The sequence below is a fragment of the Drosophila ficusphila genome, unplaced genomic scaffold (assembly GCF_018152265.1).
Source record: "Drosophila ficusphila isolate 14025-0441.05 unplaced genomic scaffold, ASM1815226v1 contig_412, whole genome shotgun sequence".
NCBI lineage: Eukaryota > Metazoa > Arthropoda > Insecta > Diptera > Drosophilidae > Drosophila > Drosophila ficusphila.
Genome location: NW_025064326.1, coordinates 994,645 through 1,021,106, shown reverse-complemented (window position 1 = coordinate 1,021,106; position 26,462 = coordinate 994,645). Strand labels below are relative to the sequence as shown.

At 44.4% G+C, this 26,462-nt stretch overlaps 7 protein-coding genes across 12 annotated transcripts in view; 4 read left to right on the top strand and 3 right to left on the bottom strand.

Moving 5' to 3' along the window:
* Positions 1 to 223: 223 nt before the first annotated feature.
* LOC108091506 (androgen-induced gene 1 protein) lies at positions 224 to 8,705 on the bottom strand. Of its 2 annotated transcripts, XM_017190748.2 has the most exons (4): positions 8,599 to 8,705; positions 7,780 to 7,998; positions 1,250 to 1,470; positions 224 to 711 (listed from the first exon to the last, which is right to left on the bottom strand). In XM_017190748.2, exons 2-4 carry the CDS (start codon positions 7,975 to 7,977, stop codon positions 387 to 389), a joined length of 744 nt encoding a protein of 247 aa, XP_017046237.1. In that variant the 5' UTR covers positions 7,978 to 7,998; positions 8,599 to 8,705; the 3' UTR covers positions 224 to 386. The 2 variants fall into 2 exon arrangements, with proteins under 2 accessions (XP_017046237.1, XP_017046238.1); XM_017190749.2 differs by lacking the exons at positions 7,780 to 7,998; positions 8,599 to 8,705 and adding an exon at positions 2,826 to 3,031.
* On the bottom strand, positions 3,914 to 5,595 carry LOC108091504 (protein amnionless). Its single transcript, XM_017190745.2, has one exon. The coding sequence runs from the start codon at positions 5,556 to 5,558 to the stop codon at positions 4,041 to 4,043; it is 1,518 nt and encodes a 505-aa protein (XP_017046234.1). The 5' UTR covers positions 5,559 to 5,595; the 3' UTR covers positions 3,914 to 4,040.
* A 743-nt stretch (positions 8,706 to 9,448) lies between the features above and the next one.
* LOC108091556 (protein PET117 homolog, mitochondrial) lies at positions 9,449 to 10,362 on the top strand. Of its 2 annotated transcripts, none has more exons than XM_017190828.2 (2): positions 9,449 to 9,711; positions 9,764 to 10,362. In XM_017190828.2, exons 1-2 carry the CDS (start codon positions 9,680 to 9,682, stop codon positions 10,095 to 10,097), a joined length of 366 nt encoding a protein of 121 aa, XP_017046317.1. In that variant the 5' UTR covers positions 9,449 to 9,679; the 3' UTR covers positions 10,098 to 10,362. The 2 variants fall into 2 exon arrangements, with proteins under 2 accessions (XP_017046317.1, XP_017046315.1); XM_017190826.2 differs by having other exon boundaries at positions 9,454 to 9,707.
* Positions 10,349 to 11,691, bottom strand: LOC108091555 (splicing factor U2af 38 kDa subunit). Its single transcript, XM_017190825.2, has 2 exons — positions 11,453 to 11,691; positions 10,349 to 11,389 (listed from the first exon to the last, which is right to left on the bottom strand). The coding sequence occupies exons 1-2, from the start codon at positions 11,494 to 11,496 to the stop codon at positions 10,639 to 10,641; spliced, it is 795 nt and encodes a 264-aa protein (XP_017046314.1). The 5' UTR covers positions 11,497 to 11,691; the 3' UTR covers positions 10,349 to 10,638.
* A 242-nt stretch (positions 11,692 to 11,933) lies between these two features.
* LOC108091557 (stress-induced-phosphoprotein 1) lies at positions 11,934 to 14,524 on the top strand. The gene is made up of 4 exons (XM_017190829.2): positions 11,934 to 12,089; positions 12,148 to 12,430; positions 12,496 to 13,603; positions 14,043 to 14,524. The coding sequence occupies exons 1-4, from the start codon at positions 12,081 to 12,083 to the stop codon at positions 14,113 to 14,115; spliced, it is 1,473 nt and encodes a 490-aa protein (XP_017046318.1). The 5' UTR covers positions 11,934 to 12,080; the 3' UTR covers positions 14,116 to 14,524.
* Positions 14,525 to 14,826: 302 nt separating this feature from the next.
* LOC108091530 (phosphatidylinositol 3-kinase regulatory subunit gamma) lies at positions 14,827 to 22,602 on the top strand. The gene is made up of 3 exons (XM_017190796.2): positions 14,827 to 15,321; positions 15,829 to 16,693; positions 19,338 to 22,602. Coding segments are annotated over exons 1-3 (1,497 nt in total). The 5' UTR covers positions 14,827 to 15,320; the 3' UTR covers positions 19,969 to 22,602.
* Positions 22,603 to 23,336: 734 nt separating this feature from the next.
* The window catches only part of LOC108091465 (1-phosphatidylinositol 4,5-bisphosphate phosphodiesterase classes I and II), a 46,433-nt gene continuing 43,307 nt past the window's right edge, over positions 23,337 to 26,462 (top strand). For all 4 annotated transcript variants that reach the window (XM_017190682.1, XM_017190680.1, XM_017190681.1 and 1 more), the window contains exon 1: positions 23,337 to 23,744. The gene's annotated coding sequence lies outside the window, so the exon portion shown is untranslated. The remainder of the gene's footprint in view (positions 23,745 to 26,462) is intronic.

Sequence of the window (26,462 nt, the reverse complement as noted above, 5' to 3'; positions counted from 1 at the left end):
ACGCAGGTATTTCAAGATGGTGTTGGTTTTCGTGTGCCTTGATATGAGGTTGTTGCAATCGAAAAGGCAATTTTACTTATTTTGTCTAATAAAAACCGAAAGAAGACGCACTTATTGTATGCAAACTACGGCTATAATCTCAATTACAATGTAAGTCGTAGTAAGTATGAATATTATTAGCAAACGGTTCATTAAGTGTGTAAAATATATAAGCGAGTCGGTCTGGCGGGTTCATGCTTCGTTTATTAATTTGCCCATATTTAGTGGGGTCTCCTGGGTCAATATGAGTAAGATAAATATTCGAAACAGGCCCGGCCAATCATCGTTTGTATTTTGTGGCTAATTAAACGCGACTACATGGAACAGAAACGGAACACAGCCTACTCCTAGTTGGATTTGCGCTTGGCCAGCTTAACCTCCTTGGCCCACACGGTGTTGTTGAGGAACTCGCCGAGCAGATAAAGCGAGAGCGTGAATCCCACGACGGCCACGAAGAACAGAATGCGCTGGGGCAGCTGGAGCACCTCCAGCACCGGATAGACCCACACGCCGGAGTAGTGCTTCACCACGTGGATCCACACCAGGTAGGCGCCCATGAAGGTAGCCAGACCGGCGAGTCCATGGCTGCGTTTCGGATACGAACGGTACGAGATGAACAGCTCCAGGACGATGAAGACCACGATGTTGGTGTGCAGGACGTGGTTCAGCCAGCTGAAAGACCGAGAGCAGTGTATTACAAGTATGTAGCAGGATAGAGGTGTACGCGTAAATCTCCCTAGAAGCTTACAGAACTACATATATACTTCTATTAATAAATTTTAAGCTGATTGTTAATTTTCACTTTGTATTCACATCACGTCTTTTTATTGACGAATCTCTGAAAGCGTCAGAGCTACGTGAATAAGAATGTAATTATAATTAAGTGAAAGTCAACACCTTAATCTTAAATGCTAGAAAATGAAATAAGGGTACTTAATAGGGTATATAGGTTAATGTCTTAGCAGGTTAATCGCTGACCCAGCATTTTAGGGAGTTGGTGCATGACCCGCTTTGAAATTTTAAAACCTTTGAGAAACGGAAAAGTCCGATAAATTAGTTTACTTCTGATTTTCGTACAACTTCCCAAGAAATTAAAAATGAGAGTGTTGTGCTTTGCTATATATATGACTCGAATGTAAACAAACAATACGACAATAACAAACATAGTTCTTTAAACATAACTAGTTCTACTGGATTTTGGTGGTCTCACCTGGGAAAGACGGGGTCCAGCACTTTGGGGAAGACCAGCTCTCTGTCAATGGCGTACAGAGTCCAGAAGGTAACGCCCACGTTGATGGCCACCGGGAAAGCCAAGGTGGCCATCAGCCAGTCCTTAAATCTGCGTACCGCCGGGGGTCTCTTGGGGGTCAGCTCGTTGGTGCCCACGAAATCGTTGACGAGCGACACGATATAGTACAGTGCCTGAATTATCTGTAAGTGGGAGAACGGTCGACATGTGTGAGATAATGTGGCTAAATCTAAAGGGTTGCTTAAGTGGAGTGGAAGGAATTACAGCTAGCGAAAACAAGTTTGACAAATCATTTCCTGTAAAAGTTTAGGGATTTTGGGTTTAGTGCTTTAAAAAAGCGGTTATATTTTCAAAGTGTTCAATGGGATGGTATTGCTTGATCTGATACTTTCGAAAAATGAATAGGATTAGTTGAAAATTGTCTCGTTCAAGATATATTATATTAAAAAGTTATTTTAAAAAGAAGTTGAGGCATATAGGAAGCTATATGGTTTTCAGAAACCAATCTAGGGGGTGTTTTATAGAAGCCACAGTAGCATTCTCTTAAAACCTAAAATTCTCTTCTCAGTGTAGCCCAGTAGATGCGTGTAAACCAGTTAAGCAATCCAACCGTGCCAAGAACGTATCGAGTAAACTTTAAACCGCTGAATCTAATGGGGGGTTCGTGTATCTTGTGGGTGATTACCGCATCCAGGAACGTTAGATATTTGAATTTGCCCCCCAGGGGTGGTGGAGCCGCATCTCCGGCTCGCTGGTGGGGAACTCGACGTAGGTGTAGTCGTAGTAGATGCCGTAACTGAACTGCACGGCCGCCGTGAGGTGGAGCAGAGTCCTGAGCGCCCCGAAGACGCCCTGGTACAGGGATTTTCCGCGCACCGATGCCATTTTCCAGCTGCAGCTGCTCGCTCTGCTCACGATTGATTTTTCACGGCCCCGAAGCACAAGCAAACCGGTCTGGTCCGCCGCCCGACTCAAAATAATACTGCCTGCAGTGCAGTAGCGCAAACAACATTTGCCACCCCAAAAAGGGGCTGGCGGTGGATCAGTGTGGCCGCGCCGGGGCCGCGCCAAAATACCAGGTGTGTGGATACTTTTATCTTTTGAAAACGGAACGAGTACCGAATCACAGAGTTCTAGGGTATATTGGGCCTATTGGAAGCTACATATGTAGCTAAGAGGGACCTTATAGGTTTTATAATTTGGTTTTAAGCTTATAGAATCATTGTTTATAGATAATTGTTTGTGGATAAACATATTTTTATCTAATTTCATCTTTAAAATTTGTAAGTATTAAAAGAAAAGACAAGATGTCCACTGTTTTGAGAAATGAACCCTCAGAACAATATATCTGGAGATCTCATCAAGATAATTGCCACATTATTTGTTGTCCAACAACAATGGTATCTTTATCGACTATCACCGATTAGATTTGTCCCTGTGTGATTGAACATCTGGGCGTTATAATTCCCAGCGAGCGATTTCTTATCACTTTTGCTTAACCGGCAGTTAAACGTCCCACACCTTTTCATAGGCTTACCGCACAAATAAAAGTAAGGAACTTGAATTTCCCGCCGAAGGGCACCGTGTTGGGCATTTGGGTGATGTGGAGGGTATACACGCCATAGCTGAACTGCACCGCTGCTGTCAAGTGGAGGAGCAACTGGACCGCCTTGTTGAAACCCGGCGAGGTGGAGCCTTTGCTCTTCGATTTCGTCTTGGGCTTGGCCATGTTGAACCTCCTGGTGCCAGATAAGTACTGATTATGGTATAGCCAGAGTCCAGTCACTAGCAGTGAGTGCTTATGAATGTACGTTTAAGTACAGTGGCTACTCAGTTCAGTTCACCGTTCGTGGTCTCTTAGGATCTCTTATAACTGATGTGCTTTTAACCAACGGCTAACCTACGGTTTTCAAAGGAGGTGAGCAACTGCTTAACTATGGTTTTTCTTAAAAACTCAATTCCGAATCTGAATATGTTGCAAGGTCTTGCTTATTCAAATTCGGTCGACCACTGTATGTATTTTTGCTTTCGCTTTGAAACTGATAAGGCGCGCTTATCTGCCGCACTCTCAATCGCCGTGGTACAAAGTATTTCCACTCGAGAGTGAATTGGCAGAAGCTGAAATACATTCTGAATCCGCGTCGGAACTTGACCCCCACCTCCACCTCCGCCTCCACTTCCACGCACCACACATCCTACATCCTATAAAAAACTATGGGGAGGCGAGCCTCTCCTCTCCTCAAGAGCGTTCTATGAATAGACACATGTGAGCCATATTTATGAGTCGGCACAAAGGCTTTTCGAAATCCGTTCGCAGCTAATGGCAACTATCGATTCCCGCCCCCCAAACCACCCAGCACACGAAGGTCAAGGAGCAAGGCCATCGCGACAAAAGGCGACGTCATTAGAGTCCCGCTAACTGAATTATCCGGTATCATTATCAGGTGCTCCTTGTTTCTCTGTGCGTGTGTTACACGCTATATATCGATTTGCGTTGGTAATTGATTTTCGGTTGTGTAATATCCCAAAATAATCCAGCGGTATACGCCTCTAAACAGCGAAGCCAGTCAACTTTTGGACAACCCATAAAGACATCTGTTCTGTTGAGGGCAATCCACTATCATATCCATTAAACCGTACATATTTTATTTGCTAGAACGGAATTCGTTTTTATATAAATAGGATAATAACAGGGAATGTGTTTTGTACTTCTACAAAAAGAAGTTTTAATGATATATGCACGTCGTATATTTCAGATTGTCTCCTCATTGGTTTCCGACCCGCAGGGCTCCAGGTTAATTTCGGTCAGCTCCTGCTCATCCACCACACTGGTGGCGTCCAGGTCTCCCGTCTCCATTTTGGGGGCAGCCAGTATTTCCTGCTCTTCCTGCGACTCCTGGGCAGCCACTTCCATGGCTGCTCCCTGCTCGAACATGGGATTGTCGAAGGCCCGTTCCCGCACCTCGCCGCTCTCGGGGTCGTAGGCCATTATTCCCAGGCGATCCACACCAGAGGGGCCTCCCTCCGAGGAGCCACCACCGGCTCCGCCGTTGTCGAAGCGGTTGAAGAGGAGGTTCCGGCGCAGTCGCACACCCAAGTGGCGCCACCTCCAGCGGCGGGGGTCGTGGATCCACTGGGGAATCCGATTCAGGTAGGGATTCTCCGGCATGAAGTGGGCCAAGATGACCACGGACACCAGCCCCACCAGAGCCATGCAGAAGAGGATCAGCACGATCGAGGAGAAGCTCACGTTCGGGTTGTAGGGTCGTCCGGAGACCTTCAGGGTCGTGTTGGTTTTCTTCCAGTAGTCGAGTTGCTGCTGTAGGAACTCCATGCTCCGTTCGCTGTACTTCTGGCGATCCGTCACTATGGCCTGCAGGAAGTTGCTGAACTGCTGGGAGCCCACGAAGTGCACCTGCAGGTCGATCTGATCCCCCAGCTTCTGCTGGTCGATGAGCTTGTTTACCTTATCTGCCATCGCCTTCCTGCTGCTCTCGCTGCAGTGAGTCATGGGCGTGGTCAGAGTGGCCCCGCAAATGAGGCAGCAGGACCCAAAGGGTCGCACTGGCGACAGGCAATGGGGCGTCTCGCACTGCTCCTGGACGTTGTGGCACACGGGCTCCACCAACTTGTCGAAGTCCTTGTGGCAGCCGCACAGCTCTCCCCTGTAGTACTCCACCTGGACATCCTGGGCGTTGTGAAAGAGGAACTGCCCCAAGTCCCTGGTGATGAGCTGCTCCAAATAGGTTTTGGAAACCGAGGAGCCGGCCAGGATGAGCTGCCCCACTCTCAGGTGCTGGACATTTTCCAGGTCGAACGCCAGTGCCCCGTGGCCATTGATTATGACCTGCTCGTTATCGCAGGGAATCCTCTCGAGCTCTGGTATGTACTGGGTCGAGTCCTTTTTGGACTTTTCCGTCCAGGTGCCGGGATCAAACCACTTACTCGACTTTGGCGGCTTCAAATAGGCTCTCTTCTCCTCGCTCTCACAGGCGACGTTCCTCTTCGAGCCGAAGTTGATGATGGACTCCTCGGCCAGGAGAACCGCCCCCTCCCTGGGGAAAACCAAGCCGTCAATGGACACTTCCTCGGGCAAGGGCAGCAGGGCTGGATAATATTCCGGGAACACGACCACGTCCTGGGCACAGGGCATGTGCTCATCTATCCAGGCGGAGGGGTGGCTGAAGTCCAGTCCCCCGGCGAACCACTTGGTGGCCTTAGCCACTTGGAGTGGGATCAACACCCAGATCAGCCACTGCAACCACATCATTCGTACAGATGGAACTCCGAACTGATTTGAAATTTGTCAAGGAATATCGCTCATTGCTGATGCCTCATGTTTGGGGGCGTTTTAGTTTCCCCCGTTCTCCCCTTCAGTTCCCCCGGCTGAATTCTGGATAACAATCAAAATCGAGACCTTTCAGCTAGAGCAAATAAACCAGGAAAATGGGACAGCAGATGTAAACAAAATCACGAGCAGATGAGAACAACAAATACCCTATAGGAAAGCAGTGGTGATTAATTAGATGTTAATCAACCCAATGGGTTCGTAAATATTTTACTAGCACTTGCATTCCTTTAGTAAGCAGTTTTTGAAGTACACGAGCTACTTTGAAATACATAATTTTAGCCACTTTCAAAGCAAGTCTACAAATAGTAAGATTTTTAAAATCAGTCGGCTTATGAGTCCCGAGTATACCTCAGTATCACGCTCCATAAATCTTTCCTTCAAAATATCCCACTAATAAATTGCTCGAAATCGAACGGATTGAATGCTGCCCAGCTAGCAAACATATGTAGCATCTGTACGCGAGATACTATATGGAATCGGCCTAGAACATACACAGGTTTTGGCTATTTCGCTTCAACAATGCAATTGTTTGTCGGAAAATAGTTGAAGTTTATTTTTTATTTTGATTGCGCCGATATAAACAATTTCCCCCCGCCCGACGCTTGACGGAAGCCATTGGAATGCCAAAAGAAAAGCGGCGAAAAGGGAACGGCAGCAAAAATAATCGAACCGGATGGTAATGGCACCGAAAAATGCTCGTGTCCGATTCGAGGGACTACATAAAAGCAATTGGCCAAAGAATAAAGGAAAACCAGCGAGTGCAGATCCGTAGATATAAAGCACTTTATGCTCACCAGATCAAAGTGCCTGGGGGCGGGGAGGTGGCATTAATCAAGGGCACGCAAGGTCGTGCAATAATAAACTAAACTCTTCGCTGGAAAAGCCCGGAAAGCACGGAAATGGGAACTTTCAGGAACATTAATTATGGTCAAAACGTGTGCGTGGGGATAAATAAGGAAAACAAGTAAAAGTCATTGACAAAAATGTAAAATGTCTTAATTTGTCTTAAAACCTCTGAAATTTTCTTTGTTGTTTCTGGGTCAACAATGGCTCGTAAAAATAAAGAGTAGCAAGAGTAATCCTTCATAAATTTCAAGGAACATATTACACCATCTTATAAGCCATTTCCAAGAAAAATTATCTTTTTAGGTCACATATTTAACCGGTAATAAATTTATCTTAAATAGTCCATTATTTTCTTTTTAATTAGTCCTTTCATGACCGCTACAACCTCTTCTTTCGGCATTTTCATTGTCATCAAGGCCCTTTAATCACAATTTTTGTAGGTCAGATATTATAATCGAAAAGGTTATATTGCTGTTGGAATTTTTCTCGCAAGTCGAATGGAAACTTTCATAGCGAACTGGCCCAAACTCAAGGCATATTTATTTACCTAGACGAAACTGAAATGCGCCTTTCCACTATGACAAACACTTCGGAATATTTGCTTGTGTTTTCCCTTGTTGCAGTAGCAGTCCCTCGCAGTAGCTGCGAGAAAAATGCAACAATCCATCGATTTTCTTAGCAATTTTAACGATATGTAAATAAGGCATTTGAAACACCAAACACCAAATCGATGCCAACTGCCGCGTATGGCACATTTACATTGGCGCCCATCAGATAATCTGGCATTCGTCAGTCCCATAAATTTTCGGGCGCACAGAGCAACCAGAACAGAGCGTCCAGCCGATGAAAAATCTGGGAACCGCGAACATCTGAGCAAATAAATACTTGCGGCAAAGTAATGCCGAAAAACGATTGCATGCAAAGTATGTGCAACGACAACAGGGAAAAGTGCAGTGCGAATGGGGAAATTCGGCGGGGGAAGAGCTCTCGTATCTGGCAGATACTCCTCCGTATTCCACAGTTGTTGACCCCACCGGGCGATAAAAAAGCACGGAGCGGGGGCGATCCCCAACGAGCAGACGAACAAATAAACAAACATATGGCAGACATAAATGCGAGCAGCGGCATGCGGGGCATAATAATAAGAATAATTTTTCCTTCGCTCATTTTTTGGTCTCGACACTTGAAACGGTCGAGCTGGACGCATTTCCGCCTTGTTTTTTAATTCCCCATTATTTATAATATATCTTTCGGCGATGGCTTCAATGGGCCAATGGGCCATAACTCTACTCACCAGGGACCAGTAGGACAGGAATTTTATCTTCTGGGGCAGCGACTCCGGCACCAGGCGGCGATTCAGGCTCGTCTTCAGCTTATAGCTGCGCTGGATCTCGAAGGAGCTGTAGTAGAGCCCATATGCGAATTGGCCCAGCGCACACAGGTGTATGATTGTCACAAAGACGCGCGACTTGTAGAGCTCTACTTTGGTCATCTTAGAGATTTCTCACAGATCCTATACGAAGGAAGGTTGAGGGGAACTTCAAGTTACACAGGAGCAAATATAACGCATACAACGGGAACTTGTCTTCAGACTATTTCAAAATGTATTACTTAATCGGTTAAGTACTTCCCAAGGGGAAACGTATTCCTAGAACTCTTCATTTATTGAACAAAGAAATTAACGGTTTTAACTGTTAAGCTACATTTGTATTATTTTTAAAAATATGGGTCATTTAAAATGAAATTTTGCATTAGTTTTTCTCTGTGCAAAGCCACAGTTTCGCCAGTTCTATAATAAGTCTACAAAAGAACGTCCCCAAGGTGTTTGGCTCTTGAGTCAAGACACCGCGCGTTCGTCAACCCAAAGCGCGCACAAATTTAAATCAATATTTGCGTCACCGACATAAATATTTAAGCCCCAAAACTAAGGCAGGAGTGCTCGCAAAAAATCCAGAAATCCCAACTGCACTAGAAGAAGTTCCCCGTGGCTCTTGTTTATATTTCGGTTATGTTCATAATTTGATGGTTTTTATGGCCCTTAAAAACAATTGTTGATTGTTTCACATTTGATTTGCACTCTCTAAACAAATCACCAAGGCTCTGGCACACGCACGCTAAGTATTTTTTCTGATTTCCTTTTGGCTTTGCTCGGTAAAATTGCTCGGCTGCGATTTTCCCTTGACCGCGGGCACAACTGAGCGTATGGAAAACTGGAGTCGCACTGGATGTTGCCCATACGCCGTGTTGCCTCCTGCCTTTTGTGCTCGGTTTGCATTGTACTTGTGCTGTTGCTTCTGTTTCTGCCTCGGTTTCTCGGTTTTGTGGTGTCGGTTCCTCCATTCGCTCGCTTTCGCTTCAGGTGCGTGTTGCGCATGTCCGGCAACGGACTCCGGTCCTCGCATTCCGGATTCGGGAGTGCGGGCTCCGTGTTTATGCGTTAATGATGCCCAATCACCTGAATGAATCCCCCCCCACTCTTTGGCCAATTGAGGTGTATGTTTTTGGTGAATAACTAGAGTGGAGCCATGCAGTCATAGCCTAGAAGATAACTTTACCGAGCGATTAGCATCTTGGTTTATTTTTAGGAGAGAGTAAACTTGGCATTGCGTCAGTGCAAGAGATAAGAAAGTCAAAAAACAAACGTGAAAAAACTTTATTTGAATATAGATAACAGTAAAGCGCACTTGCTAATATCGATAATTCGTTTAAATATTTTTATTATTTTTATTTAGTTATTACTTAATTAAAGTTCATATACAAATACAAAAAGATATCTAAACATTTTTATTCTCCTCAAAGAAAATATTTATAGCAGTATTCTATTAAATTACAGGTATAACGGTTTCAAAACATGCATTTTCAAAAAGTTACATTTATATTTGTAGTGTTTTGTAACTCAACAAAAAATAATTTTGAAATCAGATTTTGGCGCGCTCCGACCGCAAACAAAAAAACCCAACCTTTTGAGAGCTGGCCACTCTCTTACCAGTTTAATGTTGCTGGTGTTTTTCTTTCAAATTTAAAGTCATGTCGTAACCCGAAACGACCTAAACAACACAGAACTTGACACCCAAATTACCAGTGCAGGAATTTCTGGCGGAGATCTCCAGCTTCAACACAGCACACAAACATGTCGGCCGCTTCGCGTGTGACTTTGGGAATGGCGGTCACTGTTTCCACGGCGATCATAGGTTATGTGCACTATAAACAATCTGCGGACCGGCAAGTAATCCATATAATTTATAAAGAAACTATATTCTTCATATGACGCCTTACAGCCTGAGACTCCACGATGGTGTCTTAAGGGACGTGGAGCAGCAACAGCGGCGGAAACACGAGAACACATATAGTTTACAGCAGCAAATTGACATCACCAAGCAGCTTAAGGCCAAAGAGGCGTCCAGCAACTCTCCCAACACGCCCATACCTCCACCAATAACGCCATCGCAGGGCAATCTTCAAGCCGAGACAGACACAAATGCCACCCAGACACCGAGCTCACAAGAAGCAGAGCTTCAGCAGCAAGGTGTTGAGGGATCCGAAGAAGTCTTACAGGCTAAGGCAGAGGCGGCCAACCAGGATGCTCCCAGTCCGCCCTCAGACAACATTTGATGAGCTAACTGTCACTGAAATGCCTTCCGTCGTGCACCAATTAAACTATTAGTAAAATTCGGGTTAAACGAAACGCATTTGTTATTTCGGTCTCCTTTGATGAATTGATGATTGCCTAGAGTAAGAAAAGTTTCTGTTATATTATGGCATTTTGACAACTATCTGGCCAAGAATGTTATTTATAAGGTATTAAATATTATTCAGCTGTGGAGAAACCCATTTCTACGGATTAGTTAGGTTCTCCGGCTGGATTACTTGTTGTATACATATAGTATTACTCAATTTTATTATTACGAATGTGTGTATAGTAAATTACAATTCTAATGGGCGCTCGGTAAAGTATTTCGCGGGGGGTTTGTACATAGGTGGTGGTGGAACACCCCATCATTCTTTGCTCCTCCTCAGCTCCTCTTTCCTCCGAAGTGATATAAAAAAAGTGGAAAACTAACGCAGAGAATAAAATACACGATACTTGGCGTTTTGCTTGTCCGTCGCTGTCGTCTCTTTCAATTGCCATCGTATTGAAAAATGTCCAGAAGATTTAATACCGCCCACCGCCGCCGCCTCCTCCTCCGCCACCTCCTTTGCGGCGATCGCGATCGTTGCCGCGGTCATTGCCGCGCATGTTGTCCCGCTCGTTATTCAAGTAGTTGCCACCGCCGACTCCGTCACCCCGCCCGCCGCCTCTGCGTCCCGGAGACCGTGACCGGCTGCGGGAGCCGCGACGGCGGCCGGGAGAGCGGGAACGGGAGCGGGCTCGACGGCGGCGGGAGTAGAGGTACCGCCTCAGCTCCCGCGAGATGGGCTTCAAGTGCATGAAATTGCAAAATCCTGAGCGGGTGCACTCGCCCATCTCGTACTGCCGGCAGCAGGCCTCGCGAAAATCGGTGACCGGCGACAGTTCGGAGTAGACTGGCCTTCCACCGAACCACCGGTTATTCAAATCGTTCGCCGCCTTCTCCGCGTCTGCTTCGTTGCGGAATTTGATGTAGACGTTGCCGACCAGGTGGTCACCTAGGTTGTCGCACACGTTCATCTCCTCGATTTCGCCGTACTTGTCCTCGCACTCGACGAATACGTCTTCAAAGAAGTTGTCGTAGTGCTCCTGCATCTCCTCGTCGGAGACATTGGCCACCAGATGTGAGCCATCTGCGGATTTGGCCGAGTTTTGCGGGTTCACGTACAGATTCTGGAGTAGCACCGTCTGCGAGAAGGTCGGTTTGTTGTGGATACGCGAGCACCGGTCTCCGTGGCGGCAGGCGCCGATTTTAAAGTAGAACGAGCAGTTGACCCTGTGGAGTGTAAATCCCTTTGGTTATTCGGCCCGGGAAACTAAGCCATGCGACTCTACTTACTTGTCCTTTTCCGTGCCAAAAATGGATGCCAAGTACTCAGCCATGGTGGCGGCTCCTGTGTGTCGTTCCTGCTACCAAAATATGTAACTTTTCTGCGAGACTGCCCCTGCGACGAGTTGGAACTGCAATAAGGTGCGCCGCCTGTGTATTTCTTGCCAATTTTTAATTATTTTCGGATGCCGCACGTAAAAAAGCAGCGTCTGGTCGTATTTTGCACGGCGTTGCCAACCTTAAATGCAGATTTGCAACGAAAATCGATGAAAATCGGTACTATCGATTTTATTATCGAAACAAAGTTAGTATAAGTTTTTAATTGAATTATCCTTTAATTTTGGTTTAAAAAAGCATCTACATTATAGTAAATGAAAAACTAAAAAATGATTTTTAATTCACTTACAAGATAAGTTTGACGGTGTGGGTCTGCGCTAAAAACAAGCCAAGCTCCAAACCGCCGTTTGGCAAGACCCAACTTCAATCAAGAATACCTTGACAACCCTGGCGATTTGCTTCTAGAAAAGTCGGCATTTTTCGCATTTTCACCTGGCACGACTTGCAGCGTGTTTCATTTAGCGATAAATTTGGGAAAAAGGACTGTAAATCCGCTCCATCATCCGCCCCACCAGCAGAAATGGACAAGGTAAGCCGGCGATAAAGCGGAGAGGCAGATGGGAGTAAGACCCTTGTGGTTTTTGCAGGTGAACGAACTCAAGGAAAAGGGCAACCAGGCGCTGAACGCCGAGAAATTCGACGAGGCAGTGGCTGCGTACACGGAGGCCATCGCGCTGGATGGCCAGAACCATGTGCTCTTCAGCAACCGTTCAGCAGCCTACGCAAAGGCCGGAAAATTCCAGGAGGCGCTAGAAGATGCCGAGAAGACCATCCAGCTGAATCCCACTTGGCCGAAAGGCTACTCGCGCAAGGGAGTCGCCGCCGCCGGTCTACACGACTACATGAAGGCTTTCAATGCGTATAACGAGGGTGAGGCCGGCAATTGCCACACATATGAATCACCCGACCTAACCTCACTTATACTACCCGTACAGGTCTCAAGTACGATCCCCAGAACGCCATACTCCTGCAAGGTCGCACGGAAATCACGAACTCGGCCCTGAGCTTCATGCAAGCGCACGGCGACATTCCCATGGACATAGATCCCCAGCAGACGCGCAGCAGCCGCGCTCCCTCGCCACCGCCGTCAAAACCCGCTGAGCCCCCGAAGCCGGCTGAGCCTCGGGTGGAGGACATGACCGAGGAGCAGAAAAAGAAGTACTTCGCCAAGAAAGAGAAGGAGCTGGGCAACGCTGCCTACAAAAAGAAGGAGTTCGAGACAGCCCTGGCACACTACAATGCTGCCATCGAGCATGATCCCACGGATATTACCTTCTACAACAACATAGCTGCCGTTCACTTCGAGCGCAAGGAGTACGAGGAGTGCATCAAGCAGTGCGAGAAGGGCATCGAGGTGGGTCGCGAGAGTCGCGCCGACTTCAAGCTGATAGCCAAATCCTTCGCCCGCATCGGGAACACCTACCGCAAGCTGGAGAACTACAAGCAGGCAAAGGTGTACTACGAGAAGGCCATGTCCGAGCACCGCACGCCGGAGATCAAGACATCGCTGAGCGAGGTGGAGGCCAAGATCAAGGAGGAGGAGCGCATGGCGTACATTAATCCCGAAAAGGCAGAGGAGGAGAAGGAGCAGGGTAACCACTTCTTTAAGAAGGGTGACTACAGCACCGCCGTGAAGCACTACACCGAAGCCATCAAGCGTAATCCGGATGATCCCAAGCTGTACAGCAACCGCGCCGCCTGCTACACAAAGCTGGCCGCCTTCGATCTGGGCCTTAAGGACTGCGACACGTGCATCAAGCTGGATGAGAAGTTCATCAAGGGCTACATCCGCAAGGGCAAGATCCTGCAGGGGATGCAGCAGCAATCCAAGGCCCAGGCTGCCTACCAGAAGGCCCTCGAACTGGACCCCAACAACGCGGAGGCCGTCGAGGGCTATCGCCAGTGCTCCATGAACTTCCAGCGCAATCCGCAAGAGGTGCTTAAAAACGCGATGTCCGATCCGGAGATCCAGCAGATTCTCAAGGACCCGGCCATGCGCATGATCCTCGAGCAGATGCAGAACGACCCGAATGCCGTCAAAGAGTGAGTATCTGCTGAAAATTATTTGCCAAAAATGAGTAACCTGTAACTCGATGCGGAATTCGGGGTTCCTGCGGGTCAAGGTCTAGAACTTTCGGTTTCTGTGGCGAGCAAGGCCCAATCGAATTAAATTTGCATTAATTACTTATTTCAGGGTCTTAAAAGTTACATAAGAGTTTTAAATTGACTTGTACCTCGAAAACAGGGAGGTGGCTACCAGCCTTAAATTAAAATTGGGAGTTTTAAATAACGATATATTTTTACTACATATTTTGATTACTTGGTATTAATAGACTGAAAAATAGGTGTAGTCAAGAATATTATTCTTTATCGGGCATTCAATATCTAGCAGTCTTAACCTGTATTGCACACCCCTTTTATTCCCGAGTATCGAGCAGAAATGTGTTTGAACTTGTTTTAATTAATAACCTTTATTTTGCAGACACTTGCAGAATCCAGCCATCGCCGATAAGATAATGAAACTGCTGGAATCGGGCATCATCCAGATACACTAGGCACTCCACCCCACACACCCTCATTCACTCACCAACTCACACAACCATATTGATAAACATTCAGGAGACAAAACCCCTATAATACGCATTATACAAGATTTATGGCACCTCCAAGCTGGTTAACTAATATATCGTTTTTGATGAAACGGGCCACAATTAATGCTAAACATAATTACCTTAGAAATCGCAAAGCCTAAACGCAGAACGGCGACACTACCACTAACTAAAGAAATTAAAACTAATGCGATAATACAAAATCATTGATAAATGTCTGCCTAGTTGATTTACGCAGATGGATGGAGTAGGCTCCAATCCACGAGGTCCTTATTTTCTTACTACAATAAATATGCTGTAGCTTAGCTCTAAAATAAGTTTTTGAATGTAAAATAAATGAGTCAAAGAATGGTAAGCTATGACTTTAAATTTACCGCGCAAGTGTTGGGTAAGTTGCTGGGTCTCAAAAAGCGTTTGGTATGAGCCACCAATTAGCTTACGTTTCCAGGGCTGCCTGATAAAAATTAAATTTTAAGCAAATAATTTGTATTAAGTTGTTTAGGATTGACGAATAACCTATAGTAAAATCTCAATCGGCTCTACCACTGCTTTTCATTTAGCAGATTGCTATTTTGGCTAAATTTTGCAGCCCTGTTTCTTACGTTACGTAGTTTCGCCCTGGCCAACACAGGAAACCGCCAGTGCTGAAAAGCACTCTGGCAGCTCACTCGCAGCAAGTGGCATGGCAACAACAGCGCTCTCCAACACCGCACGATTTCTACCCGAGAAGGTGTGCTGATTTTGTGATTAAATTCCCGATTTCTGTCGTCCAAAAGTGCCGTACAAGAATGTTTTGAACAGGCTGCATAAGCGAAAATCCAACGCCGACGAAAAAAGCCGAAAAGTGCATGAAAAGCACAAAGATCCGAACCTAAGCCAACCATTTTTTTAACCAGTGTGTCGTAGTGTCCATCGTGTGCGTTGGTGTTGGTTCGTGCGTGTGCGTGTCGGTGTGTGTATGTGTTCCGTCGAATCGCGAAATCGAGAATATAGAAAGATGTGCTCCATTCGTTGGTGGTGGTGAGCTATAGCTATAAAGCGAATCGAGCGAGTATTCCTCGCAAACCCAAAAATCCAGCCTTTTCACCGACGCCTCCAGCTTCCAAATCAAAGGATTTCAACCCATTGAAAACCCCACAAGAGCCACAAAAAGTGAGTATTTGCGTTTCGGGCTCGCTTGGCAACAGGCCGACTGCGTTAGAGCGAGAGGGTGCTCGCGAGCTGTTCGCGGAGGGAGCGAGAGGGCGGGAGAGAGAGCCGGGACGCCAGCGATTACATGCCTCGTTTTTACACACACATTTTGTTGTTGCTGCTGCTGGGAGCAATATGTGACCAATATCTATTAACGGATTGGGAAGCAATTGGGCCCTAGCATAACGTTCCTTGGCAAGACATCGATTTCTCGACGGATTCTACTTCGTTGGCAGTGGATTGGGATGAATATATAATAAGTCAAAACACAGGAATTGATGGCCGGACTAAGTGTTTATAAAACTGAAACATTAGGGGGTACAATAAATATTTTTTGTTTTATTAGTCAGTTTAAAAAAATTACGGTTTTAGAATTTTTTCTATCCCCAATTTACTTAAATGAACCTTTTTATGAAAGGGAATGCCGAATTATTTTTTCTTATGACACAATTCTCATTGCCCTTTCAGTGCAACCCTCCCCGCTGCACTACTCTACCATGCGGCCACAGGCGCCTGGATCGCTGGTCGATCCCAACGAGGAAGAGCTGCGCCTGGCACCATGGTACTGGGGCCGTATATCCCGGGAGGAGGCAAAGAACATACTGCATGGAAAGCCCGACGGCAGCTTTCTAGTGCGCGACGCCCTCTCCATGACTGGGGAGTACACGCTGACGCTAATGAAGGATGGCATCGACAAGCTCATCAGGATCTACCAGAGGGACCGCAAGTACGGGTTCATCGAGAAGGACATGTTCAACTCTGTGGTAGAGATGATCAACTACTACAAGGTGAACTCGTTGAGCATGTACAACAAGACATTGGACATCACTCTGAGCAATCCGATTGTGCGCACCTTCGAGGACGAGGACTCCCAGGCGCACGGGGACCTGAGTCGGCTGAGCAACGACTTCATCCGCACTTGCCAGCACCTCCAGAGCATCGAGCAGAATCTAGAGCAGAAGCGGAACTCCTTCAATGCGATTCGGGAGAAGCTGCAGGAGAAGAAGCTGCACCAGGGCGTGTTCGGCAATGCGGAGATGATTTTTCGCAATCAGATTAAGCTCAACGAATCCTTCATGAAGGCGGCCGTGGATGGCCAAACTACGGAGGCTGGCGCCGGAGACTCCGCTGCGGCCAATGCCAACACACGCCGCAGTCTGCAGGAAACCAAAACGAGCCTGCTTAATCTGCTCCAACTGCTCCAGTCCAAGGGCCAAGAGCTCAACCAGTACATGGAGAAGAAGAAGACGGAGGAGCTGCTGCTCGAGCGACAAATCAACTCCCTCAAGCCGGATCTGCAGGTGCTGCAGATGCGCAAGGACAAGTACATTGAGTAAGTGCGATAATGTGTAAAATATTTATTTTTGAGAACTAGAACAGTTAAGAGTGTCAGGCCACTCAACAAAATGACTAATCATCCATAATCTTAAATGGTGAGCTGGCTTTGCTTAAACTTTTGCCCTTTCAGAGTTTGTAGTCTGATATGGGTAAAGTAAATGCAAGTCCAATGTGAAAAGCGACAAGATGGTTAAGAGACTTGGGAAAGCAGCGGGTTAAACTAAGATGAGGTGGTCGCCATATAAATGTAGATTGCAGATTTTCAGCCTGCGAGGGAGGAATTTTAATGCCCCTCAACGGTTCTGGCTCATTTTCCACGCAGCTCAGTCGGCCGATCGCTCATTCTGTCCAAGTGTCGGCAGCTCGTCTGACCGATACGATACGATACCGATAATAATGGCATAACACTGTTAATAGCAGTTGCCCCCGACCCGCTCATCTACGAATTGTTCACGCCAGTAGAGCGTCTACGTGCCTGACCATTCGCTTTTTCCATTTGTTCGTACAATACAGGCAAACTTCTTTCCGGAAAATCCTTTTCAAATATTCAGATGCAACGGAATCCAGGAATTAGTAACAAAAATAAAGACCTGAAACCCCAACCAACGTAAATTGCCCAAGAATAGAAAGCAGAACCCACACGATTCTGGGCGCTCCCAGAAATTGTCTCTGCTGGAGGGTACGATAAGTAACCCCTTCGAACCGAACCCCGCGTTCTTATTATTCTTATCTGCATTATTAGCGAGACTTGGATTTTGGTCTCCAAATCAAAGCTTTTTATCGAATTTCTATGCGCAATATTTATTTGTATGCGCGAAGCACATATTTTTTGCGTTATCAAGGTCATTTCATGTGGGGGTAGCTTTTGAATTTAGGCGAAAAAGTCGGCGAATTTTTCTTAAATATTCCATAATCGGATGTTCAAGGGTTTGTCTTTAAGTTTTTGGAGAGGGTGTTTGCCCTTCAAGGTGGTAACGAAGTTGCTTTTGCTTAGGGAAGAAAATATTTGTGCTGAATCAAATGTTTTTACTTGTTATAAAGTTCCAAGTCCGAATATGAACTTTTATAATAGGTATTTAATTAGTTTGCTTAAATTGTTATGAGGCAAATATTGTGTTATAAAGCACAATTTCCCCGTTAAAATCTGTTTAAAATCGCTCTCACTTTACGCCAATATTATCTGCCGCACATTTATGTGAATCCGACCGCATGGGGGATTTCTTTCCCTTAATTTTTTTTGATTAGCGAAACTTGTTTGTTTCTTCAGATCCATCATCTCCCGCTCTTTGGCTGCAGTGCGAAAAGCAAAGGCGGCTTTTGCCTAGCAACAGGCCTTTACACCTACACCTACGTCATCGTTGGATGAGTTTACTCGGTTTCTATGGGTATTACCTAGAGTGTGGAAGCACTGGTAACAGGGGAAGTGGCAAATGGAAGGAGGCTCTCTGCCTCTAGATAAGGTTAGCGCCTTGCTAAAGATAGCTACGCTTATCAGCAATTATAAGTCTGCCGAGTGCTTCATAAGTCTTTCCAAGCTTCTCCCCATCTCTGTACCCACCATCTGTATGTAATTCTGGGCTTCCTCTTGCTTTTCGCAAACCTTTTCTCGTCCCAAGGCTTTCTGCTTTTGTGTCTCCTAACTGGCCGAGATTAGGCGGCCACCGTCCTAAGTCCCTTTCCTCCCATTCGGCTTCTCCCAGATTAGATAACTGTCTTTCGTCGGGTGTTGGGTTTCCGTGTGTAGTCCTATCTTCACTCCATCGATGCGAAGATCCATGATATCACCCAACCTTGTGCGCGATAAGCTCTGGAACTTAGTCACCTGGATAGACGTTCCACAATCGATCGTTCCACGATCGTGATGCGGGCCTAGGCTTTCGCAGACCGAGCGGCGACCGGAACACGCAGTCGCATTTGGTTATCAAGGGTTTCGCCGCCAATTGAAATTGCACACTGTTAGATCTGGACAGATATCGATTACCAAGTCAACTCGGACATATTAACTACTTATCGGTATCGCACATAATCGTAATTATTATAAGTTGCGTCTAAGGGACACGTATTTGTCTCCAGGAAAAGTTATTTGAAAAAATTGATTGTCATAGTTCTAAATAAAAAAGTTCAATAATTCGTTAAAGAAAACTCATAAAACTTCGGCCAAATTTATAATACATAATCAATTAAACAGTGGACATCATTTGGTTTGTCAATTAAACGTTTTAAATGATTAGATAAGGATGCAACGTCATCAGATTTAGCAAAATAAAGGCATATTGGCCACGCCTAGAAAGTCACGTACTCCCCTCTTTCATTAGAATGTTGTGAAATAGTATTTCATGTTTTGCAAACATTTTACAAACGTTATTTTTAATCAAATTCGAAATTGAAAAAATCAAATACAATTTTTTTACTTGCTCATGTAAATTTTGAAATTTACAATGTAACTTTCATTTTGCATTGTTTTCCGCAGCACACCTTGGACAGACTTTTTCTTGAACTCACTGTACTTACTTTAAGAGCCCACAAATGTGTTCTTTAATCCATTGCGTCTTGGATAAATTTCTTTTGTAATGCCAAAAACCTAAGTAGCATGGTTCTGCCCTTCACTCACTCCCGACTTCTGTTTTATTTACCTTCAGGCGCCTGAAAGGCTTCAACCTCAAGGACGACGATCTGCAGGCGATCCTCGAGATGGGCTTCGACAAGTGGTGGCAGCACTACGAGACGGTCACGAATCAGCCACACAGCAACGAGACCCTCTGGCTGCTGAGGGAAGCCAATCGCCGGAATGCGGAGGAGCTCCTGATGGGATCGCCCGTGGGCACTTTCCTCATCCGGGCGAGGGACGCGGGTAACTATGCACTCTCGATCTCCTGCAACAACATCGTGCAGCACTGCATTATTTACGAGACGGAGAGCGGCTTTGGTTTCTCCGCCCCCTACAACATCTACCCCTCCCTAAAGAGGTTGGTGGAGCACTACGCCACCAATTCGCTGGAGGAGCACAACGACTCCCTGACCACGACGCTCCGCTGGCCGGTTCTGTACTGGGAACAGAACCGGCAGCTGATCCTGACGCAGCTGCAGGAGGAGCTGGAACAGGAGCGGGAGCAGGCGGCCTCGCTAATGCCGCCGCCGATGATGGGCAGTAGTGCTCCGATACCCACGAGCCGGTCGCGGGACCACGACCAGGTGGACGGAATCGGGAGCCACGACACGGTGACGCCCCCCGCGTCCATTTCGCCGTCGAACTTCAGCACTTCGCAGTAGGAGCCGCGCACCCAATCTCCCGCTGAACAAGCCCACAACCTCAGGCTAGCTATCTATCTCTCTAATCCTAGCTCGCTCTAAAGCCCTAACTCTCTCTATCCCTAGATATAAGCACACGCGGTTGCGGTCCAAGCAATAGCACTGCAGCCTCTTTCGAAAGGCCCAAGTTTGAAAGGGCAATGTCTTTTCGTTTCCCAAAAACGCCTCTAAAGTGAAACAATTTGGTTTTAAGTTCAAAGATAAATCCTAGAGTCCGCTAGAAATTTGTTCTTCATAAGAATTACTCAATTTAGGTACAATTAGGTACAATAACTTGAAAACGTATTCCAAGTTGTTGCTGAAAAGTCTCTTCTTACTGCCAAGATAATATTTTAACCCAAACAACCAAAGCCTGTCACAAAGCTATTTCCTTACATTGGCTGTTTCGCTTACTCAAGTTTCGATATTAAATGATGAGACTTACAAAGTAAAACAAATTCGAAATGTTACACTTGCAGTGCTATTATTTTGGCCACCGCCGAGTATGTACAACGTCATATATATGCTATATATCTGTGTATGATTATTTTTGTGTGTGATGGATGGCGCTGGCAGTTCAACTGCCCCCGCCTTCCCCTCAGAACCAGAAGGCTCCAGAAACAGAAACAGAAACAAAAGGAAACACAAACGAGTAAACATTTTGGTGATCGTGTTTGATGGCTTGCTAGAAGCTTTTTGTGGAAGAACGAAATTTTCTAATTGAGGAAGTTTTCTTATTAATATTACGAGTATGGTTAATTTTATATACGTATATATAGGTATATATATATACATTTTGTAATACTGCATTTCGCGTGATAATTGATAAGTCAAGCTATCTGTTGTTGTATCAAATCCTCTCCCGGTTCCCCTCATAATTATTGTTATCACGCTGCGCGTTGTCAAAAGGGGCGGGGTAGGATCGTGAAGAAATTTTCTGCATTTCTTCAGCGCACTTTGTCGTGTTCATGTAAATATTCTAAAAACGAAACAAAGGAGCACTCGCTTGCGAAAGGTTTGCGAAATCAGGTTAAGGTTTTGATAACCGCCCCCTTGCAACCCCCCTGCGCCCCACCCCCTTGCTCTATATTTGTTGTTATATTATGATTGATTTGAAGTAGTTCTAAGTGAAATCTACGTACGTTTACTCGATGTGATCAGTTGATTGTTGCTAAAATAGTAATTTCCCTTCAAGTTTTGTCCGTTTTTTTTTGTTCAAAACGAAAGCCTTAATTTTTATAAAACACACTCACACAACACAAACAAACTGAGTTGAAACAAAGGAAAAATATATGTACAAAGGAAAAAATGCGAACTTCACACACAGATACAAAAAACAGCAACAAGCTAAACAAAAACAAAGTGCAATCGAAAAGGTAATAATTAAATTTTTAACATTTGTTAATTTATAAAAGGAAAGAAACAGGAAAAAGACAAAAAGTTTCCCATACAAAAAACCATTGCAATAGGCAAAACGCTGATTAAGTTTTTACACAACTGATGTTAAGCATATAAATAGGAATGCATGTTTGACCCACCTGCTACGCCTTTTTTTTTTTTTTAGAAATACTCTTTCCCAATGGAACTCTGGTTTGCTAACTATACTTAACTTAGATTTGTGCAATTTCAACGCGAAAACACGCTGCAATCTGTTACCTTATTTTGTTGTCTTGGAAGAATTGCCAGAAAGAAGAGCCCGCAGTTTGGGAAAGGGTATTTGTTTTGCTTTCTCTTGTTCGCTTGTGCCACCCTGTTGTTCTAAGCCAACTAATAACTTCTTGAGCTTCCTGTTTGCATTGTCCCCGAATCGATATTATATTCGATCGATCCACTTACAAGCACACACACAAACTAGCGCGCCTTTCAGATATTTCTATATATACCCACTATTATGTAATTTAATTTAACTTATTTAACTCGTAACTTGTGTGTTTAATTTTGCTTAAATTCTATGAGATTTCGGCGGATCTCGTACGTTGTAGTATTTATAAGTTTTAAATTTAGTTTGTAAAATGCTTTTCAAACAAAACAATACAAAAAAACAAAAACAAAAATAAAACAAAAAAATAAGAACACAAACAAAAAGTAGCAGTGGAAGATTAAATGTATTCTAAATATGATTGATCAATATCAATTATGATTGATGACAGATAGATGATGACTTTTTGCCATACATAAATGTTGAATTGAAATATAATATTTGTGAATTTTTTTCTATCTCTGCTTCGACTCTGCATTTTTGGCGCAGACCGAGACAAGAAGAATTAAAATTGAAAACAATAGAGGGCGACGAAACTAAATGTGAAACGAATTGCAAATTTGTTGTATTTTTTTATATGAATATATTATATAATATATAGATATTTAACCGTACATACCTATTAAATATGTATGCTCTAGAATGCTATATGTTGTAGATCTTAAGCTATATGTTGTAGATCTTTAAGCGCTAACAAAAACCACAACCGAAACAACAAGAAAATTTTTTGTAGTAGTTTTTTAAAGAAACGTAAAGGAGAGAAGAAACATTAAATGTATTTGTATTTGTGTCTAAAAGAAATGTTCGTAAATAACACAAACGAGAAGAAACCATAATAAAATTGAAAGAAAAACAAACCATCTGAAAGTTTTGCGTAAGTGATTTACAGCTCCCAAAAACATTGACTGATTCTTAACTTGATATTTCCTGATTTTTTTGCTCTGGGTTTCTGCTTTCAATGAACCCTCATCGCCTGTAATCCGCTGAGCTTGGCGAAAAGCTATCGCAAAAATGAAGGAAAGCGAAAAAAGAGCCAATATCACGAGTCCGCCAATTGGTCAGTGAAAAACATGCACTCCATAAGTGACTGGGTTCCAAATTAACAACAAACGTTAAGAGTCACTTTGGAATCGGGGTCGAAATTGTTTTGTGGATATACAGTTTTGGGTCACTTTTCTGCTAACCAACTGATACCTGGAAAACGGAGAGCAGTCGAAAAGACTAACTTATTGAAAAATGTGTCTAATTCAGTTTTTAATTAGTTTAAAGGCTATGTTAAGAGGTTTTAAGCGGACAAAGATGTAACCTGTCTGAAACACTCATCGAAAACATAAAAAACTCTGACATGAACAGGGGTCAAAAAATCGACCATCCCCGAAAGTAAAATTTTGAATTCAGTTTTTTAGGAGTACGACCACAAGCGTTTCAGGAAGGGGGAGCTTTGGGTCATAGCCCAATAGCCGAGTTACCCTCCACATAAATGGGGCCCACCCGATTTTTCCACCTATGGGTTGGTCGGTGCTGGATTTTTTAGTGATAATTGGTGGAGCATTTGGGGGGAAAGGTTTTTCTCCATCTGGCAGCACTGCAGTGGAGCGTTTTTTTTACTCGCGGTCGCGTATTTGGGGCTGTCGGGTTTTTTATTATTTTGAATTGTATTGTTGACACATCTCCGTGGCGCTTCGGAGTTTTGGTTTGTGCAAATGAGAGTGGGGACGATAATGATTCAAAGCAAAAGTGCCGCGCGGTAGAATCCAAAGAATACAAATCCAAACGCTGCGTGTGACTTTGCTTTTTGTGTTTGTCTGGCGATGCTGCAACAACAACAAGAGCAACAACAGGAATTCCCGCAAAAATCTCGCCAAACATAAAACTCATTGCAAAACAACAACAATTGTTTGAGTGTGGTTACTTTTTTGTGCACTATTACTTCATAACAGAGTTGTGCTCTCTCACTCGCTCCGGAAAAGCTCCGCTTGTGGCTCTCTCTCTTGCTCAGGTAATCAAATGTGTTTAATTCTATTAACCTGGCCAATAAACCAACGAAAAGAGTGCGTGTGTGTGCGTGCGCAAGCAAATGAATCAAAATTTAAGAACGCAAACAAATTATTGAATAACATGGCAAAAAAGGAAGGCAGGTGCTCGCTCTCTTTTAGTGGATCCCTCTCTCTCTCGTTCTGTTAGTCTTTGAGATGCCGTAATCTCAGTTTACTCCCGGAGTGGTGAAGGGGGGGTCAGCTGTGGGTGGTGGGGGCCCAATCGATCAGTGGGAGTGATCTCACTGCCTTGCTTTTGAGCTGAGCTAATCAGGGCCGCTTATCAGGGGTTAAGAGGGGTTAAGAGAGTGGCAGGTGGCACGAGGGGGGCCGGGGTTGATTTAATCCCGGCAGAGTACTTAAAACTCTTTCCCTTCCCCTAGAAATTGGCAATGTACAGATCTAGGTTTATTTATCGTTCGAGTTAATTATTCAGTTAAACTTTCAAAATGAATTATAGTTTATAAGTCGCAGCGTAGGGCAACACAGGTTTAGGTGATAATCATAAAAGAACACACTGCAAATTCAAATTACTTGAGGATAGAGAATTATATAAATACTTTTTCATATTTTCATATGGCGGCTTTTTTTTTTTCGGAGAAAAACTGGACCATATTTAATTAAATGCAAATCGTTTTGGGGTCTAAATAATAATTTGAGTTGACTTAAGGAATACTCATTACTTGTCTTTATTGGTCTCTAGCCCGATTCCTCGCCTGGCTTGCCATATGCTTGTTATTCTTCCATAATTCTGTCATTATCTTGCCGTATAAGCCGCCTCTTCCACTTCAATTGCCCTACTCTCCGAACACCTCCCCACTCCCACAGTGTGCACCCCCACAAGAAACAACAACCCAGCAAGAAAAAACATCCAAAACAACGCGTTGTAAATTATTTTTGTGGGCCGCGCCCAGGCGCCATTAAAAAGCCGAAAGAAAATTTTGGGGACTTCGGGAAGAAGGTGCGGGTGTGCGGTGAATACAAGTGTATAAAAGTGGCAGCACATATCGTACATAACTTTAATTACAATAACCACGCGTCATTGGAAACGGGAAGAGAGCGAGAGAGAGAGAGAGAGGGGTGAGGACTTTCGCCCCTGGCCTGGTTGTTTCTCTCTTTCTTTCGGCCACGCGCAGCTGGCCACCCCCTTACCGCCTCAATCAATCCTTCGGCTACAACCTTTCACCTGCCCACTCAGCGCTCAACGCTCAACGCTCTATAAATAAATCTCATTAATAAATTAAACGTTTTAGCGCAGGAAATTCCTTCTCCAGCACCCACCACCCCCCTAACCCCTAACCCCCCACCGATGTACTATAATTTCTTCGAAAGATGCTTGTGTTCACAGACAGACCCGAAAAAACAACCAGACTTTTCTTCATTTGATCCGATAGAGCGACGTCATCATTGTCTTATAAATAAATCAAATTCAATTTTTTGAAGAGTTCTTGTTTTCATTTGATGTAATTATTTTCGTTTGTATTTATTGCATTTGGCAACCGAATCTCCTCAGTATTTTTATTGGGAGTCACGTAAAACGTTCATTTGTCTCTATTCCCAGTTTTGCACTTCCTTTCTTTGTTGGACCGCCGGTCTTTCATTATTAAATTTCTCCACAAAAAGCTAAGCACCACCAAACCACAGCGCCGGTCTGATAAATAGACCCGATTATTAGGGAATTATCATGGAAATGTCTTTTGTGTTGTCTTTATAAATTTCAGGCCTTATGCAAATTCTTCAAACAAGTGGAACATGAATACCGAAATTACCGGCTTGCGGTTCTATTATGATACGGGTCTCACAGCTCTACCAGAAGTTTGTCGGTCTCTAATGTGGCTTGTCTTTTCAAAAAGTTCGATTACTTTCCTATGGCTCATGGCCTTTGAAAACAAATAGACTGACAGACAAAACACCTGTAATTTCCCACATCAAAAGCGAGACCAGTGAGAAATAAAAACAACAGACTCTTTAGAAGATATAAACTTTTTATTAGCTTTATAAACTTTCGTATTGATAAATATGTCTGGATGTAAACAGTAAAAGACTATTAGCTTTATGTTTATAGTCACACCAAAAATTAGGTAGATTGATTGAATTGATTTGAGGATTTCCCTACATCAAATATTAGTTTGAACAAAAAACATTTAATTAGGTAAATCAAAGTTTGAAAGTAAGCCAACTAGTTACAAATACGTTTTTCCCGAAACGATCAACTGCACAAAACCAGACTATAAACTAAACCAAATTTGAGTGGTGCGGGTTATCCCCTTTGTGTTCTTGAAAAAGTTTTCCTTTATTAGTGCCTGAAACAAACTCCCGTGTTTATTGTGGCTTGGCTTTCTCAAAAGTTTAATTTAGTTACATTCGTCTGGGAACTCATGACCTTTGTAAACAAACAGACCGGCAGATAAAACACCTGTAAATCCCCACTTCAAAGGCGAACCACCCACAACAACAATGGGAACAGCAATCGCCCACGCACAGTGGGCCCAATGGGTGGAACAACTTGCTGAGTTGGGCCGCTGGATTCCCACCGGATGTTAATGTTTTATTTGGATTCAAAATTTTCTGCTCGCTGTTTTTAATGCGCGCTGATTTGTTTGGAAGAAAATAAACAATTCTGAAATTTATTTAGTTGGGGATCTAGGGATCGCTCGGTACGGAATGCCATGGGATCCCAT

Bases quoted from the DNA above. Each gene is read 5' to 3' on its own strand.
- LOC108091504 (XM_017190745.2), bottom strand. From the start codon at position 5,558: ATGATGTGGTTGCAGTGGCTGATCTGGGTGTTGATCCCACTCCAAGTG.
- LOC108091506 (XM_017190748.2), bottom strand. From the start codon at position 7,977: ATGACCAAAGTAGAGCTCTACAAGTCGCGCGTCTTTGTGACAATCATA. The intron at 1,471-7,779 runs GTGAGTAGAGTT...TCCCACTTACAG, and splicing joins TCCTGTCCTACTGGTCCCTG to ATAATTCAGGCACTGTACTA. The intron at 712-1,249 runs GTGAGACCACCA...TCGGTCTTTCAG, and splicing joins CTGGACCCCGTCTTTCCCAG to CTGGCTGAACCACGTCCTGC.
- LOC108091556 (XM_017190826.2), top strand. From the start codon at position 9,616: ATGTCGGCCGCTTCGCGTGTGACTTTGGGAATGGCGGTCACTGTTTCC. The intron at 9,708-9,763 runs GCAAGTAATCCA...GACGCCTTACAG, and splicing joins TATAAACAATCTGCGGACCG to CCTGAGACTCCACGATGGTG.
- LOC108091555 (XM_017190825.2), bottom strand. From the start codon at position 11,496: ATGGCTGAGTACTTGGCATCCATTTTTGGCACGGAAAAGGACAA. The intron at 11,390-11,452 runs GTAAGTAGAGTC...TACACTCCACAG, and splicing joins TTTGGCACGGAAAAGGACAA to GGTCAACTGCTCGTTCTACT.
- LOC108091557 (XM_017190829.2), top strand. The intron at 12,431-12,495 runs GTGAGGCCGGCA...CTACCCGTACAG, and splicing joins TTTCAATGCGTATAACGAGG to GTCTCAAGTACGATCCCCAG. The intron at 13,604-14,042 runs GTGAGTATCTGC...TTTATTTTGCAG, and splicing joins GACCCGAATGCCGTCAAAGA to ACACTTGCAGAATCCAGCCA.
- LOC108091530 (XM_017190796.2), top strand. The intron at 16,694-19,337 runs GTAAGTGCGATA...ATTTACCTTCAG, and splicing joins CGCAAGGACAAGTACATTGA to GCGCCTGAAAGGCTTCAACC.